This window comes from Branchiostoma belcheri, unplaced genomic scaffold (genome assembly GCF_001625305.1).
Source record: "Branchiostoma belcheri isolate BF01 breed outbred unplaced genomic scaffold, Haploidv18h27 scaffold45, whole genome shotgun sequence".
In the NCBI taxonomy this organism is placed as follows: Eukaryota; Metazoa; Chordata; class Leptocardii; order Amphioxiformes; family Branchiostomatidae; genus Branchiostoma; species Branchiostoma belcheri.
In genome coordinates, this window is record NW_017804076.1 from 2,337,397 (window position 1) to 2,353,090 (window position 15,694).

At 40.4% G+C, this 15,694-nt stretch overlaps 1 protein-coding gene across 4 annotated transcripts in view; it reads left to right on the forward strand.

Annotated features, from left to right (window-relative positions):
- The window catches only part of LOC109478753 (integrin alpha-6-like), a 57,619-nt gene that overhangs the window by 35,342 nt on the left and 6,583 nt on the right, over positions 1-15,694 (forward strand). For all 4 annotated transcript variants that reach the window (XM_019780490.1, XM_019780492.1, XM_019780489.1 and 1 more), the window contains 14 exons: positions 3,208-3,409; positions 3,731-3,927; positions 4,225-4,468; positions 5,209-5,316; positions 5,861-5,925; positions 7,704-7,861; positions 8,322-8,557; positions 9,113-9,266; positions 12,801-12,878; positions 13,379-13,458; positions 13,626-13,709; positions 14,237-14,339; positions 14,597-14,782; positions 15,195-15,257. In XM_019780490.1, coding sequence (XP_019636049.1) covers positions 3,208-3,409; positions 3,731-3,927; positions 4,225-4,468; positions 5,209-5,316; positions 5,861-5,925; positions 7,704-7,861; positions 8,322-8,557; positions 9,113-9,266; positions 12,801-12,878; positions 13,379-13,458; positions 13,626-13,709; positions 14,237-14,339; positions 14,597-14,782; positions 15,195-15,257 — 1,958 coding nt within the window. The remainder of the gene's footprint in view (positions 1-3,207; positions 3,410-3,730; positions 3,928-4,224; positions 4,469-5,208; positions 5,317-5,860; positions 5,926-7,703; positions 7,862-8,321; positions 8,558-9,112; positions 9,267-12,800; positions 12,879-13,378; positions 13,459-13,625; positions 13,710-14,236; positions 14,340-14,596; positions 14,783-15,194; positions 15,258-15,694) is intronic.

Consider the following 15,694-nt stretch of genomic DNA (forward strand, 5'->3'; position numbering starts at 1 on the left):
CCATTATGATTGTTGTTCTTTACTCTGCAACATTTTATGACTTCACAACTTTTTCATAATATTCATTTGCCATTGCTGTGTGCTATAGTCTGTATTGTTTGTCTAATTATGGTTAACAATGTCTGTTTTTTCGATTATTGCTATGATCTTGCTCTACTGGATTCTAACATCCGGAATACTTTTACTTTAGATGGTTGAACTGTGGTAACCCTAAAGTCAGTCTTGTACTCAAATTATATCTGCATTGAGATATTAGAAAATGGCCCCTTGAATTGCATTGCAACTAAATCTAACAGGGGCTGTTTTATTTTGGCTTGCCAATGTTAGGTTCCTTTAGACACAATTGGTTGCAAGTGGTGCTTTTCCAACAACAACAACAACAACAACAAAAAATGAAACAAAGTCCTTTAAGAACTCAACTATATGTTGCATGCATGAATTGAATACTCAGTAAGAATGTGTAACAAATACAGTAAGAAAGTGTATGCCCTCAAAATGATTGACTGCCACAGTTGAACCATACCTACTGTATTGTTCCAGTGCTATGACTATAACTGTTTGCCTTCACTCTGTCCATGCCTGACTCTCTCTGTTTACTTGCAAACTTCTCTGAGTTGTGTGCTTCAACCTAACAGGGCTAGAAACCTTTTGTCAACAGCAGTCAATTCCACAAAAATATATATCTTAGCCCCAGATATAGATCTTAACCCCACCCCCAAATGGGGGTGGGGTTTTAAAAAATGGAAGTATGTCTTTTTTATCTGAAGAATTTCTGGCTGCAATAGATTTATCATCTGTTTCCTTGTTTTTGAAGATAATGTCCAAAATGTGTCAGGTTGACAGTTGAGTTTCCAGTCCTGTGGTTCTTCATACTTTTTCCTAACTTGCTTGACTTGCCATTGGACCTCCCTCCTTTGCCTCTGTCTAACTGCTTCCCTCAGCTGGAGTACCTGTAATACCTGAACATGAAGGTAACAGTACCACCCGTCAATACTGGGCATTCTCTCTGTCTAAACTTCAACCCTAAACTGTACCTTGCATGTACCAAATGTACCAGTAAACGTCTTCTCTTGTCATTGTAGGGCTTTAAATACTGGCTTGGTGCATCCAAAATTGGAGCTGTGCTCCCAATTTTTTTCAGTGGGTGCACTGGTGCACCCAAATATTTTCAAAGGTTTATGTATGGTTGTACCTATATTAGATGTATACAAGTATACAGCATATTCTTGACATCTAAGTCTCAGAAAAATAATAATTTCTTTGTTATTTAAGATTATTTTATATGGTGCACTCAAAATGTTTTTGTGCACCCAATTTTTTAGGTCGAGTGCACCAGTGCACCTATGCCCAAAAATGAATTTCGAGCCCTGCATTGTATGAGCTAAAGAAAAGGTGTGGTATCGACAGATTCATAAAGAAAGACATTTACATCTCTTAACAGAAAGAGCAACACATCCAAAACTCTTTATTTTGGATGTGTTCTTCTTTTACGTAAGAGTAGTTCTGTTAACATGCACAGGGTACAGTGTTGCAAGGGACACAACAAACATGTTCATATCACAATGAATTGTCGTTTTTTGTCCAATCATGACTGTCCTGTCCTCTCCTATAATTGTATTGACTGTTTTATAGTTTATCGGTTGTTGTTGGTGTGGTGGTTTGACAGAGCATGTGTGACCTAATATGCAGGTTTGAAATGGTGTTAAATTTAGAAAAGACAATAGTAAGAAACTGACTCGTAGTTTGCATTAAAGCACCGAAGAAACATGTATAAATTTCAAACATTGGGACTGACTGATGTAATGCATGCACATTGACACTCATTCAAAGAGTCCCAACAGTTGCTTTTGTAACCAAATGGCTTTGCCACCATTTGCTTAGTCTACCAGCAAATCAGCGTATCAAAAAGTCAAGATTCCAAAATATATTTCAGGCTGGCTAGAACAGTGATTACAGTATAATGTGTCTGTACGTGTCAACATGTTCTGTCATACATGTACCATCCCTTTATTTGTTATTGTTGCCATCCCTGTTTCATGTTATTGTACTCAAGCCTGTGTTTGTATCATGACGTCCTTCCAAGACCTTTTACAAGTACATGTGAAAATAGCTGTTACCCTTGTCTTCTTCAGACATCAGATATGGTGTCACTTTTGACCCTAGTGACCCCAAGTCGCTGCCTTTTTATCCCAATTTTGTTACCCCAGTTTTAGATGGTCAGTGGTCAGTCCCTTTCTTCATTGTGTATGACTGACCACTAACCTTATGAATTATCCCCAAGCCTATCAACTGTTTCTATCCATAGTGTTCTCTCTTCATCCATCTTTCTTGTTCTCTCTTATTCTGTCCATCAGCTTCAAAGATCCCGAGGAACAGCTACCTAGGTAACCCTCCATTCAGGCATGGTGTGCGACATGCAATGCAATGCATGACCTAGGGGGACCTGCGCAGGGATTGTTCCCCTTTACTAGCAGTTTGCTCATTGCAAAACTCACTGCATGGCTATGTGGTCTTGCCTTGCAATAGTAGTGTCTGCCAGAAACTGTATTCCATGTCATGTTCTTGGTGTACAAATTACATATAAAGAGACTTTTTCCTTGCGATAGGTTATGTAGGTTTTTCTCTTTGGTTAATGCTTTAACATACTGGAGTAGTGAAGTCAACACTATCATTTTTTTGATGATGATGTTGTGCTATGTGTGCACTGCTCTGATTGAATCTGCTGGTAGTTTCCACTGTTTTGTGTGATCTACATGACTATATACTAGTATGTATGTGCTTTTTCCCCCCCAACATCAAGATGGTTTGATCTATATTATAACAGCCAGTATTGTCATGACAACGGTATTTATAATGTTATGGAAAGATTGTTGTTAGGTACATGTACCTTGCTTGCTTTTAAGTTGCATATTGCAGTAACGTTTTGATGCATGATAAAGCAAAGTAGATACAGTATGCTATCAGTGATATCTGCTAGTAGCCTGCTTGTTAAGTGATACCTTATTATTACGTCATATTTTAGATATCCGTACATATAATATCCGTACATATGTTGTAGAATGCATTGTCTTCCTGTCTGAAATGAAACTACAAACAACAGCCATTGTTCCAAAGACTGGGTTGTGTTGTTTTACTTCCCAACTAGACTTGCAGTGTTTCTTTATATGTCTAATTTGTGCATTTGGTTCCACTGCACCGCTACTCTAGGCTGGGCCATCACGTCTGGCAGGTTCCTGACCAAAGACACGACAGACTACGTCGCAGGTGCACCGAGGGCTAACAGCAGGGGGGCCGTCCTGTTCTTTGGCAAGGAGGCGGGGAAACTTGTGACGCGGCTGGTCCTCAAGTCAGACTACCTGGCTTCTTCCTTTGGATTCTCCGTGGCATCTGTGGACCTGAACTTTGACACGTAAGTCGCTCCGGAAAATTACTGACAAATCTTACGGCACAGAAATCATCCTTCTGTCACCATTCCTTATAAAAGCATTGGAAAGAATATCCAAAACAATCTGTCTTCAGTGGTTTCACATGAGTTGGTTTCTCCTTATCCTTACTAAACTATCCAAGGAAGCATACAAATGTATTCATTTGTGCATAAATGATGCAATCCTCCTCATAAGGCAAGTACAATGTAATTACGTATTACAGAGTTAATTCCTCATATTTTATGATAAATTTTAATAAAGAAAATGAATAAGTAATGGTAAGATGCTTGCTGTGTTCTATTCAGATGGCCAGATCTGGCTGTAGGAGCACCATTTTACTTTGATGCGAAGAACAGCAAAGTGGGAGGTGCAGTGTTCGTCTACATGAACGACAAACGTGGCATGGAGAACGTGGAGCCGATAAAGCTACTCGGGCCCACAGACTCCCTGTTTGGCTTTGCGTTGGCCAATGCCGGGGATGTGGACAGGGATGGATACTACGGTAAGTAGGGAGGAAACCATGCTTTCTTCTTGTCTGCTTCAAGAAGAACAGGTGTGATATGATTTGCTGTTTCAAGTTAAGACAATTTAGAAATGTAATCTGTCTTCTTCAGGTTGGAATTGTAGATTTTCAAGCAAGTCTTTAATGCAACTATGTTCACAATATGTTTCTGACTAGTTTCAGTTACCATCCACTGCCTTTCCTCAGTGACCAAAAGAAATCTGTAGTCAACAGGTTCTCATCAACATATCTTGTGTCTTTCGTCTCATGTTAACCTTTGACACTTGGTCAATACAGATCTGGCTGTGGGTGCTCCATACGACGAGGGAGGCATGGGGGCAGTCTACCTGTACCGCGGGGACAAGAACGCCGGCATTGTGAGGAAATACTCGCAGAAGATCGTCCCCACCGACTTCCCCACTCAGTTTGCTTCCATCAGGACGTTTGGGTACTCCCTGTCCGGAGGCACAGATCTGGACGACAATGGTTACAAGGACCTGCTGGTTGGGGCGTACGAGACAGCAAACGTTGTCCTGCTGAGGTAAGATTATGTATTTATTGAAATTGTGACAGTAGTGGGGTCATGTGGCAAAAACTGCTGAACGTTTGGCTCAGAACTGAGAGATCTTGGATTCGAATCCTGCTATGTCAACAATGTTGTGCCCTTGAGAAACGGCTTTCCTCACTTCACTCAGATGGAAATGAGTACCTACATGTAGCTTCTGTTAGAGATGTCCCTCAGATAGGACGTTGAATGGAGGTCCTGTGTTTGAGGAAAGGCAACACCTTGAGCACACAAAAGAACCCGCCACACTTATCACAAAGAGTTGGGGTCCTTCCCCAGTGTGAGTGAATTAAGCCAGTCTGGCCTAAAATGGGGTCGGGAATTTCCTGAGCAGCATTCATAACCCCTCCTTCACCTAGTTAAACTTGCCTAAGCTTGTTGTTTCTAAAGCATTAATTCAGTGCCCAGAAGTGGCCCTTGTGGCTTTGCACTGAGCAAAACTCGTTTTAAAAAATGAAACTTAATAATAAGCACAGCATGAGTAAACAAATCTATGGTACGAATACAAAGCCTAGCATATGTGTTGAATGAAATAAATCAGTACAATATTATTAGCTTATTAGAATTAGAAGCTTTTTGCTCCTCTAATCCTCTTAATCTGACATTGAAATGTTTGTATATTATTACATTTTTAAACCAATGTACTTGTTTTTTCTCAACAAGATATTGTTGCGTCTCTTGCATCATGTACAATGTATATTCTGTATCCCATTTAGGGCACGGCCTGTTGTGACAGTTGAGGCAACGTTTGAAGGCCCGGGCACCATTGATCCCAACGACTTCAGCTCTGCTTGTAGTGTTGGAGTAAATGCAAGCTACATCTGGTGAGTTCTTATTCAGGATAACTTTAAAATATACCTAGATTTCACAGGTGGCTAGATATCCCCTGCCTATGTGTGCTTGAATTCAAGCTGGACATCAATACAGTCAAACCTGTTCAAGTCGCCGGCATCCAGTGCAACAATTGCAAAATATTCTGGGTGAGAAAGTCTGTCTGATAGTGACATTAACTGACATTTTTGTCATCATTTCATACTTGGAGTATATGAAATTGCCCCAAAGCAAGCTATGTCAGGCATCTCATTATTTGTTGCCTCAGTATCCTATGAGATATCAGTCGAAATTCGAATGTATAGAATTAGATTAACTTACCACAATGTCATAAAAGAATGACAAGAAAATTTTGCAGCCCTGAAAATGCATTGGATGCCCTTTATTTGCCTACATAAGGACCACCTGGCCACTTTTTGGTGGTCCATCAGATCCTTTTTCCCATTGATCTAAGCACTTGGACATGATGGGCAGTTTTTGACTGTAGATTAAGCAGTCTGCACTTCATTAGTGAATGTTGTACATTTTGTTTTCCAGCTTCGATGTGACTGTGAAGCTCACCTACACATCTCGAGCCAGGGGATCCAGGGACGACAGAATAAGTAAGTAAAGCCTTTTGTGCACATCCAATGTTTTGCGCACATCCAGCAGTAACGATTCGACTTTCCACCAGTTTTATTGATTGAAATCAGTGATCTTTATGTTTGTGTCTGCATGTATCGTATCTGATGGTCCCATCAGTGATACAGTGACAAACTCAGAATGCAAGCCTTGGCACAGCCTCCATAATTACAATACAGTTTTAGTTGCAGAGGTTACTGTGGTTGTCTGTATACATCCCATCTCTATTATCAGTCATCAGCCACAAATTCTCTCAACTACCATTCATCGCCCCGTCATCCTTTTATAAACATTTTATCCTTTTCCGTCTGTCCTGAGTTACTTTATCTGTATCAGAGTTGTAAAAATTGGCAGGCATCAAGTTTTGCACTACATGTAGACCAGAGGTAGACAGTACCATACCCTTCCATGTGTGTATACCCGTCATTCTTGTGTCATGTTTCTGTGATGTATGTGTGTGTATCAGGGTTCAACAAGTTCATAGGCTTCCGAAAATGATTTCATCAGGTTGGTCGAACATAGGAGAAATGTTGGATCTAAAACCACTGGAAATCACTAGCCTGGGTACCTCCCACAGTCACTACTGACTTGGTTGGTTGGTAGCGACTGTGGGAGCAGACGTATATTAAACTAACCAGGATGGAACCCAGGCTAGGAAATCGCTGTGAATAGTTTTCCAAACTTGTTGAACCCTGATGAGTGCTCTGGTGCTTGCTGGAAGTCCCCATGACTCCCAGCATGTCCCAGACAGCCTCCCATATCTTCCCTGTACTGTTTGTTCCTTGTGCTTGCTAAGCCGGGGAGACAGTGGTTGTACCGGAATACTTCGACAGCTTCAGTGAGTATGTCATTGATGCGCCGGCGTTAATTGCTGTCGTCTGCTGGCAGAGGTCCCCCCCCCCCCCACGTGCTTGTGGCCTTCCCCTGTCTCCCTGCCTTCTAACACTTGACTTTATGTAATTTGACTCCAAATGTTTTGAGCCTACTGATTAGGTTTTACTGTTAAGCCTTGGAAAAAATGTTGTATTTCTGGTTTCCTGACCGACCCTAGCAAAAACCTGCCACCCTAGCCTTTTTGATCAACCGCTGTAAGGCTACTAAATTTTGATCCAACATCTGAATTTCAAACTCTTTGGATGTCATTTAACGCATTTTCAGAAGCAATTTTTTCTTCAGTACATTCGGTGAAATATTTGTCCACACAGGAAAACAGGTGGATGGGTCCTTGAGACAGTCCTGGTGCCCGTTGAACTTTGTTGAATAATCTTAGCCAAATTTCTATTAAAGAGAATTGTGTTCTGCTGACTTACAGGCCCTAGTTTTTCAGGACTGAAGCTGGAAACACAACATTAATTTTTCTAGGCCTAACCAGTCTTTGCTTTTTAAGAGTTTGGCTGGATAGTGTTTTTGATTACAAGGCAAAAACAAAATAAGGCAACAATGAAGGCTGCATTACTTTGTTCTGAAGTGCTGGCTGTGTTTCACTGGGAAGGCACAAAAAGCTATTTGGCTTCATTACTGGCAATGTTCTTGGTGGTGCATGATTTATTTCTAAAAAAGAATTATTAGCAAGACAAAAGCAGGTTCAAAAGTTATAATTTGCTCAGATGAGCTTCAATTGTAGAATGTCATTGATTCTCAGGTTCCCCAAAACTAAACATATTTTCATATTTTTTATCTGGACTTTTGTTGGCTCATAGTCAACCGTTTATGCAACTAAGTAGTAATTTGTTCTACACCTGTTCTTCACACCTTGTAGCGGTGGATTACAAAGTGGAGGCGGAGAAGACTCGTCTGGATGCCAACCTGAATTCCCGGGTCTTCTTCAACTCCCGCCTGGACCAGAACTCTTACCAGAGCCAGGTACGACTGAGGGACGGCCGCACGGCCGAGAGGAAGGTCAAGGTGTATGTCAAGGTCAGTGCTTTTCTTTTCTATTTCCATCTTTGTAACTTTTGTGGTATTTTAAATACCAGCTGATGACTTATCATTGCTAAAGTGGTCCGTGAAAATTTGATCCATATGTGCCCCTGTGTTGGAATAAAGTTCAGCATTGTTGTACGATTACTACCAACACAGATGAACCTCCACGATAACATATCATTGCTACTGTTACTGAATCACTACATTGCATTGCATTGCATCATATTACATTATAGTACATACATTGTACATACATCATCAGAATTGTTACAAAACCAAGGGATTAGTGGTAAGGCATAGCACTGGGAACAAGAAGAACTTGGAACTATCTACAAGAATTCAGCATTGGGAACTAGAAGAACTGGAAACCCCTTTCAACAAGTCAATTTTAGATACGTGTTATGATAGTACTCCATACTGTGGCTGTAACTGCTGCTATGATATTGTGTTACAGCGAGATGTGCGAGACTACCTGCGCCCGATCCCGCTAGAGCTGAACTATGACCTCCCCCAGAACACGCCGTCCCTGCCCAACGCAGGCCGACCCGTGACTAACCTCATCAACTTCCCCATCCTCAACATGGCGGTGGGAAACAAGCGCGACCTCCAGGTGCACTTCCAGAAGGACTGCGGAGAGGACCAGAACTGTAACAGTAACATGCTGCTCAGTGCCAGGTTCTTGTTACCTGGGTGAGTTCAGCCACAGGAATGTCCTCTAACTTATCAGCACTAGTCGTGTGATGTTCAAAACATTATGTCAAATAATCAATGTTTTCCCAAATACAGGGAATTTTCTGGCTATATTGACTACCATTGTCTTCTCTTGACGAAAGGACTTTGAAAAAACATTGACAGACAAGCAATGTGTCCATACTTCACATACACTGTACCTAAGCAGTACAGACAAATTTATATTTCTAATGAACTTAGACAAACCTTCTATTATGAAATACATGTAAATTTGTTCTTACCCTTTCACCATTACTAAGAAGTAAAGAGATGTTGAATTCACTTAGTTGTAGTTACTTAACAATGTATATTATGTAACGTTATCTGTATACTATTCTTTTGTTGTTGTGACCTGTGCTTAACCCAGTGGGTACATGTTTACAATAAAATTAATGTCTTTCTTCATTCATTGAAGTAGTAATCAGTGTGAATGCTATATATAAATGATAGTTATCAGTACTCTGTTGTATTTGATATATATTATGTATCTGAAATATATATTTCTGTCTTCCCCAGTAACCCCCCCACATACAGCCTTGGTTCCCCGGACGAGCTCAGGATCGAAGTGACAGCTCAGAACTTTGACGAGCCCGCGTACGAAGCGGCGCTGTTAGTCGTGGTGCCGAAGACCCTGAGTCTGGTCGGTGTGACCGGTGTGCAGGAGGAGGAGGTGAGATCTGGGTTGGGTTTACTGTGCAGTTCCCAGAGATTCTATTATGTGATAGAGGCTGGTATAGGCAAAGTACATGTAGCAGTGTTTGATACTTTGTTACAGTGCTCTGGCCACTTTCAGTCATTTGACGGAGTTTTGTCGCTCATGATGGACCAAAATTTTTGCCCAATTTGTCACTTTGACAAAAATTGGCATGTAAGGATATATCACTAAAAGTCTACCAAAAATTTGCTCCTCAAAGTGCAGGAATTTTATGTGAAAGAAATTTGAGATGACATTAAAAAAATTCATGCTTTGTTGAATAAGCCAAGGTGGGCATTGCAGACTTTCTTCCTACCAAAAGACAGTATTGAAAATACTGGTTACTAGTATGAAATGTGACAGTTTTAGACAAGGAGTGATTGTGTAGGTTATCCTATGGGTGTACCGGTCAAGCCAGGAATTGCCATGACTTGGTTCTTTTCTAATCACAACAACACGGTTGTAGATAGAGCTAGAATCAAATAACTGCACTTGGAGAGTCAAAAAAAGCTGCTTTACAAACTTGCAGCATGTGGTCCTTACAAGCACCTTGAACTGGCTGCTTTATGCATGTACGTTGTAAGTTCTGATAAAGTAAGTTTAAGAAATCTTGCTAAAGCACCTGTCACACATTCACGACTTTCCCAAAAATTTGTTCCCAAACACCAGCTGACCAGATTTAGGCCACTCCTACCTGTTTATCTGAATCAAAACAAATTTGAGTTAAGTTTGAGTCACATTTGACCCCGATCACACAAAGAACACTGCTGACTGCGGATTGGTTGTCTGTTGTTCTGCTGACTTACAGCCGATTACCAGCCAACCATAGTCAAACCTCCCAACTTTGCCCCGACCTACTCCTAACCATGGTTAGGTGGCGTTCAGCTAGTGTTCGGGAAGCCAAATTCGTGAATGTGTGACAGGAGCTTAAAATATGTGTTGCGGGAGCTCTCATTTGAAGATGGAGGTGAGAATGACACAGATCCATGACTATCACCATGCTTATGCCTCCTGTATGCTTAATCCATTTTTGCAATAATAACAGCTGTGCTTTGCCAACTTGCAGGTTTGCACTACTGCTAGTGTGTACCCTCAGCCAAAACTCTGGTCAAGAGTTTTTTGCTCTTCAAATATTCAGACACACAATGACTATAGTTGCCTCTGAGACTTCATACTGTCATGCAGTGGCCCCCTTTATATGGGCAGTTTCTTTGACAGTCTTTACAAAATAGTGTAACTGTTTACTTTACTTGTTAACTTTTGAATGTTACCTGCAATTTAACATAAAATGGTCCTTTGCTATGTAACTGTTACATCTTTATGGATTGCATGGTTTCTTAAATATGAATGTTGTTGGACCAGGAATGCTGGATACGGACGTCATTTTAGCTGTCACTTATTCAATCATGACTCAAATCTTTTAAAGCATATTTTAGTACAATATCATGTACTAAGTGAACCAAAAGCATCCCTCTGATTTGGTAAATGAATGTACAGTTACATGATACACCGCAGCAGTTTTTAGGCAAGTCACTTTTCACTTTCTCTACCTCTCACACTAACGAATTTCTCTTTCCTCTGCTCCTCCACTCGCTCTGCATGTTAATCATGGTTGCCATGGTGAGTACAGATCATGTCCCTGGGCGACATCCCCAATCACATTTGTGTTGAAGTATAGTCTAACTTGCACCTTCCTAAACCCCATGTTATTCCTCCTAAACTGCAGATATGTTGTGCTAAATTCCTGTCAAGTTTCTAGTATTATTTACTATTAAACGTAAATGTTGTAAGATTTGACAGGAATAAACCAATCACATAAGGCATGTGCTGATCATGTGATTACAACATGTTGAGCATGTGATTAGTAGGTGGTGATCACATGGTTGTCACATGTTTGTCATGCTAGCAGGAGTTGTCAATCATGTGATGATCATGTGATCAACACTTGCTGACTGTGTGATAGTGTGTGCTCACCTGTGCTGGTCATCACAGTGATGTCAATGATATACCATTTGATCAATGCATGCTTTATGTCTATGATTTGTGTCAAACTTTCTTAAGCATCTCTTACCACTCATCTCTATTCTTCATTTTCATCTCGAGACTTCTCTCATAACTGTGAGTTTCTCTCACTGTCTTTTAGGACATTTCTTTGGATATGTTAAGACATTCATAGGGATATAAAACATACAGCTGTCCCCCCTATCAAAACTATGGTTGATGGCATCAATGGCAAAGTTGTATTATATGATTAGCTCAATCTCATAGGTTTATCTTAAATAGCAACCAAAATTAGTTAGACAATTCCTGATGATTTGTCCAAGGCCCAGTTGCATTTATGGACGTACAGTTTTCCTGTATTGTGTATTGTGGATTTTCCCTATCTCTGCCACTCTCCTGGATGTTGTTGTTATGATTTTCTTTTGTTTTCCTATGAGACTACTAGTCTAGGACAATATTCTAAAACAGTATCATGTATACACGTAGTATGGAGAACTCCTTATCTTGGTCTTAAAGTTATGACTGAGGAAAGGTTTAGGATACTTAAAAGCAATGCCTTAAAACAGGTTGCCTTACTTTTAATCTCTAACCTGTATCGATGGACCAAAAATCACTGCTGTAGTCATAGAAACAACATTGGAGGCCTTAGATTATTCCATTTGACAGAAGGGTTGTCAGGTTCTGAGGTTGTTTTGTGCCCTACTTGCCTGTCATGTTGGTTTCTGCCTGTGTTTAACACTGTGTCATTCCATGCTTCTGACAGCCATGCAATTTGGAGCTGGATGAGGTGTTCTGTCTCATTCCTTCTTGTGCTTGCAGCAGTTTTTGTTTATTTCTCCATGAAATATACATTGTTCTTCATGCTTTTCTGTCTCCATCTAGTCAAAGTACAGAAGAATCCTGAATTCAAGATCCTTTTGTGATGTCAAAAACACATTTAAAAAGTCTTTTTGTCATCTGCTCAACTTTATATCCAAATTCAGTTTTGTGGTATCTGTGCTGTAAGTGAAAGATAAAATATTAGAGAATTGTTTGATTCTTTGTACCTTGACTAGCCAGTGGAAATATATGTTTTATTTGAGCATGTTGCTTTGATTGTGCTCATGCCATAAAAACACATCATACATGTTTTCACACATAAACATGTGGCCATTTGCAATTGGTGTGTGTGTGTGTGTGATTGCTGTGTTACACGGACACCCCTCTATAGCAGAGTGCTACTTTCAGCAACACAACATTATTTTTACACACCTGACAATATGTGTACTTGGGGAGAGCCCTGCTTGGTGTGTGGTTTGCAACTTTTTGCACTTTGCAAATTTATAATGGTATTATAGTTGCACTCGAGTACAAGCTACATACATGTACATGTTCAGTCACAACACAATTTGCAAATTCAAACTGTGTCAGTGGCAAATGTACCATAGATTCATTGCATTAGCCTGCTGACTACATGGTTTTTAAGAATTTCTATTTCTCATACACTTTGCCTCTCTCCCATTTCTATAGACCAAGACATCTTGCATACCAAGGGAAGGGAATGAGACTTACATTGACTGTGAGGTTGGCAACCCTCTGCGCAAGTTGGTAAGTAAATGTGGTTTGGTCACTTTACTACCAGGTGTACCAAGTAGTTGGGATATGCTTGACAAATATTTTTGAACCATACCTACAACAAAAAGAGTTTGCCACTTGGGGAACCTTCGAGATGCACTCAACCCAGTAAAGTCAGATGTCATCTTGGAGTTCTCTTGTCACTTGACTTGATGTTGATTGTCACGTGGCGAGAGACAGTCATATACATTGTACAAGCTTGAGGTAGTGATGCCCCCTGTCTCTGTTCAAGGTACTGCATTGTCTGTGGATCTGGATCGCCTCCCAAACACAATTTGAAAACCTATTGGAATCTTCATCCAGCACTTTTGCCCTGTCCCTGAGTCTGTCTTGTGTTTCTCATTAGAGATGTGTTCCAGTTCGGATATGCTTTAGCCTTCTCCCTGCTGCCTAAACCTTGACACAACACTTGCTACAACTTTTGTGCCTACCTTCGCATGCTGAAGGCTGACTAATGTCTTATCTCCGTACAGCAAAAGTTCTTCCTTCGTTTTGAGACCAGAGGCATCAGGACAGACGAACCTGAGCTGGAGGTCTCCATGGAGTTGACGACGTGAGTAGAAACACATCTCACATTTCCTTTGTCTAAATTGCTGATCCCTTATACATGTAGCTAGCTATATACTAGTATATGTATTTGTTACCATTTCTTTGTAAGCAGAGGTAGTAACCTGTTGCTCTAGTGACCGTCCAATGACTGATGATTTGTGATCCATGTAGGACGAGTAATGAGACCAACACAGCAGACGACAGGGTCACCATTGTTGCCAAGGTCATTGTGGAGGTGGACCTGACTGTTTCTGGGTACGTATTTCATACACCCAATCAGTTTTTAGATTTGGAAACATCACTGTGATCTTATCTTGAAAGTTCATCTGTGTTGGTAGAAGTCATTATGAAATAAGATTGAACTGTAAAAAAAAAAACAAGATTGCCAACACAAAACATTGCCAACACAAAAATCCGCTCACGGAGTCACGTGTTATCTGCGTGACGTCATGGAAGCAGTGGATTGCTCATTCCTTGATAAAGACTGGAGTTGTACAGTCGAGTCCAATTTTGGGGGTTGACAATTACAGTTCAAACTTGTTTCATGATCTCTATGATCCGTCTACTGTCTAAGGCTTTCACTGGATTCTGCTTGGCTACTACAGAAATGGTTATTTGAATGTCGGTAACTGTTGTCCATTGTTTTATGATGTCCTTTGCAACGTTTTACTTGTTGTCAAATGATCGGTTCAGTCTGGATGTGGAATAAGCTGCTAAACCACTTTGTGACAGTCATGTACTGTAGCAGGATTGTAATGTTCTGTCTTTGTTGAATCCTGCAGGAGTTCCAAGCCTGAACAGGTCTTCTTTGGAGGGGAGTCTAAGGGAGAGAGTGAGATGGAATACCTGGAAGACATTGGCTATCCACTCAGCCACACATTTGTGGTAAGCCTGTTTTTTTTTTATTTGTCAAAGTGGCCAAGAAGTTTGAAACCTCTTTTTTTTATACCGTCTTTTTAGTACCTTCTTGTTACAATATGTGTTGAGAGTGAACTAGAACTTCTCATTGGTTTTGCCAATGTGGCTTCTTCAGCAGTTCAGGCTCAAAAGAATGCACTACACAAGGTTCACAATCGTACACATGTAAACATTGTACCTTTCTTCTCCTTGGAACATTTCAGCACAGAACTTCTATATTTCAGGTCCGCAACATCGGAACTGGTGACGTGCCGGGGGCCGTCGTGTCCATTGATTGGCCGTACGAGATCATGAACACGCCGCTGCATCCCAACGGAAAGTGGCTGCTGTACCTGACTGACATCGCGGTCCCCGTTGGTAATGCCCTGTGTCAGGCACCGCGTGGGATCATCAACCCACTTAGTTTGGAGGTGAGTTATTTATGGAGAGCAGTCAGTTGCTGGCCCGTCTTATAATTAAATCATTGATGGTCAACATTTTTTATTTCAAATGAAGTTAAGACAAGATCTTGAAATACTGTATTTCTCAATTTTTTAAGGTCTGTTCTGACCCACAAACTTATCATTACCATTTTAACAAATAATTTACCGACTTTCTTTTTTCTGCACCTGCCACCACCATGAGCATATTTTTCTGCAAACCTGTCCATTTCTGTCCGACTGCGAACTTGTTCTGTTGCAAACATTTATTATTTGAATTACAATATGCTAGTTAGCATGCTAATCCTTCAATGTAACAGTCCAACTCATTACTGAAATGCAGTCAAATGTCCTCTTTGTATATTCATTTATTCATTTGTTTGTTTAAAATATTTGTTTACAGAGCCGGAGACCTATTAACTACAAGCCGCCTACCAGTTCCACCACTACCAGAGATAGGTACCAGGTAAGGTCAAGTACTGGTATACAAGTACCTGAACATTAGACCTTGTTCATCTGTTGGGTCTTACACCATTCAAAGGAAACCATTTTTTTTTAAATTGCAGTTCTTAATATTGAATATGACAAAGTGTGATATGATATGACAAATCAAACCGACTCAGTCATGTAATACCATGCCGTAAGTCTTGATATTTTTGATAGTTCTCCCGTCACTTTATGACAGAACAAACTCTGTTTGCCAATTGTTGTCCATCCTTTACTTTGTCCCATTCAATGTTTCATCAACCAGATTTCTTAGACACTACATTTCAAATGTCAGGTTATTTGGAGTGCTTGAAGTTGATGTTTTCTGTCTCCGTCCTTGTGAATTGTTTCTGTCTTCTCATTGTTTTACTGTGTTCTTTGTGCACATCTAGTTTCTTCCATTTTATGTATGTGTTG